This window comes from Montipora foliosa, chromosome 1 (genome assembly GCF_036669935.1).
Source record: "Montipora foliosa isolate CH-2021 chromosome 1, ASM3666993v2, whole genome shotgun sequence".
In the NCBI taxonomy this organism is placed as follows: domain Eukaryota; kingdom Metazoa; phylum Cnidaria; class Anthozoa; order Scleractinia; family Acroporidae; genus Montipora; species Montipora foliosa.
Genome location: NC_090869.1, coordinates 57,976,665 through 57,979,164, shown reverse-complemented (window position 1 = coordinate 57,979,164; position 2,500 = coordinate 57,976,665). Strand labels below are relative to the sequence as shown.

General features: G+C 38.0%; 1 protein-coding gene across 1 annotated transcript in view; it reads left to right on the top strand.

Moving 5' to 3' along the window:
* Positions 1–2,500, top strand: part of LOC138002584 (uncharacterized) — an 8,288-nt gene that overhangs the window by 2,658 nt on the left and 3,130 nt on the right. The window contains exons 3-4 of the mRNA XM_068848605.1: positions 1,162–1,280; positions 2,073–2,177. Of these exons, the coding sequence (XP_068704706.1) occupies positions 1,162–1,280; positions 2,073–2,177 (224 nt within the window). The remainder of the gene's footprint in view (positions 1–1,161; positions 1,281–2,072; positions 2,178–2,500) is intronic.

The window sequence follows — 2,500 nt, the reverse complement described above, 5'->3', positions numbered from 1 at the left end:
TTCTTGACACTTATTGAATTTGCATGCATCTACCCTGGTTATTACTAACTGTATTTCTGGACATACTGGTATCTGAAGTCCTTCATGAAAAACCTTAAAGTGCCCCTGTGACAAAAAAACAATCACTTCCTTTTTTTCTTCAGATTTTGAAAGTGTGTTTGCTTGACACCTGACTGCAAAAATTTTGAACTTTGATTTTTATCCAAAGGCCGTTTACTTCGGGTGTTAGTTTTGGATTTCACAGTTCACGATTACTCACGTTCAAAACTGACCAATTGGACCTCAGAGGGTTGGATCAAGGGAAAAGTGACGTCAAAGGCTCACTAGCTTAAAATTTCAGCGTGTGATGTGCAGCTTATTATATGACTAGCTCCGTGAGCGGGCAAGATGAACCAAATCGCGCGCAGTGATTGGCTACCCGAGCAGACAAGATGGAGGGATAATGCCCGCTCGGGATTTCTCGCTTGGTCCCACAAGATCTCAGATCTTTTTTTGGTGTTTTAAGTCATATAATAAATCCTTTATGGACCAAGCTTGTTCTGTCAAGATGGCTGGATATTGGCCTCGTTCTTTTTTTCACGTGTGTATGGACCTTGACTCCGTCTCGGTCCATAAACATGCAAAAAAAAGAACTTGGTCAATATCCAGCCATCTTGACCTCACGCTTGGTCAATAACCCATATTTATTGCATATGCAAAACTCGAGTTTAAAAGTCTGAAAGCCCAAAACTCCCTTAATTGCTGCATATTAATTCTGCGGTGTACACACACATTGCATTCTTGAACTAGTGAGCCTTTGACGTCATTTTCTCCACATTCCAGCTCTCTCAAGATCTTAAAGTTAGCAATGGCAGACCATTAACCCATTGACTTGTAGAAGTGAGGTTTAAACACCAGATGATTTTACCCATCAACTGGGAGCATCCAGGGAAGCCTTAGGAGTGAATACTAAGGAATTTAAAGTCTTAATATCTAAATCGTTCCATAACTACATTGCTCTAGCATATCGAAGAGAACTCTGAGAAGTAGATTTTATAAGACAGGGATGATGAACTCATGGTGATTTTAAGCGTGTCGGTCACACACATCTGAATGTTTGTTAAACCTGTTGCTTCAAGCTAGGGGATGATGGCCATTTAACTTGAGATTATTATTTCACAGGTAACAGACCTCACCCCTCAGGTGGAAAGCCATTATTTGCAGAAGGTGAACCTCGTTGCCAGTTTATCGTATCAGATGTAGATCCTAGGATACACTTTGCCTTAGTGTGTGGTGCAAAGGTACATTTTTTAGTCTTGCTTTACTTTTTCATGTAAAAAGTTTTGTTCTCAACCAGGCATTTGTTTAATAATTTTGCCTAATCTCATCCTCAAGCACCACCCGCCATGAGCCGAAACCACAGATGCCGAAGTCAATCATCTTTGGTGACGTACATTTGTACATTCAAACTTTACGATGGAAAATCATGGAATCTGTACAAATCTTTGTACTGAAGAACCTCTAGAAAGGAATCATATTGGCATTCGAGCTGTAAACTAAACAAAAACCCCACTACGCTTTCTGGAGGTGGCCGGGAATCTTTGCCAAAAATGGCTATTGGGTTTCAGAACTATAAAACTGTTGGCCATCTGTCTGTTGGGCGACTGTTGGCTTTTTCTTGATTGTGTGTTTGGCGACTGCTTACTGTCAGTCAAATAGGGGATCTGCTGTTAGTTTTTACCAAAACCTTGTTGACTTCAATGTATTTTTTAGTTTTCTTCTTACTTTTGTTGCCATAAATTATTTGGCATACGTACCCATGAAAAAGAGAAGGGACAGAGAAAGAAAAGTAAAGGCTGTATCATTAATTAATTGGTTTCCATTCATAGTCCAGCTTCATTCTTGGCCAATAAAACTGCAAGATTATACATGTAACAATTGCAGGTTAATGAAATATTGAGCAAGCTAAGGTAGGATACCATTCATGCAAAACTGGGGCAATAACAATAATTGTTATTGTTTCAGTTTTGAAAGAATATAGTAACTGAAACATTTTCTTATTTTGCATATTTTTGATTATTTTACTACACTAGTCTTGTCCAGCAATCAGAGTGTTCACTGGTGATAATCTGGAACGTGGTCTTGAAGCTGCAGCGAGGAGTTTTTGTTCACAAGAAGTGTGCATTGATAACAATGAGGTATTTTTGATCATTTGCAGAGAAAAGTACTGGAATCCTACATGTACTTTGTTATTCCCATTGAAATTAATTAAGAGTTTATGAATGCCTTCATGCAGTGGAGGGTTATTGTGTTAATATACAGTGCAGGTGATCACATGATTGTGAGTGCAATTTAGAATAAAATAGCTGTACAAGAAAAGTTTTTCAATGAGCGACAAAAAATTGGGCGAGTACAATTCATAGCCTTTGAAAAAAAGTGACAAAATGCTTTCCAAATTGCACAAAAAAAATTACATGATCACTGGTTATTAATAATATACATGATACCTTAAATTGTACTA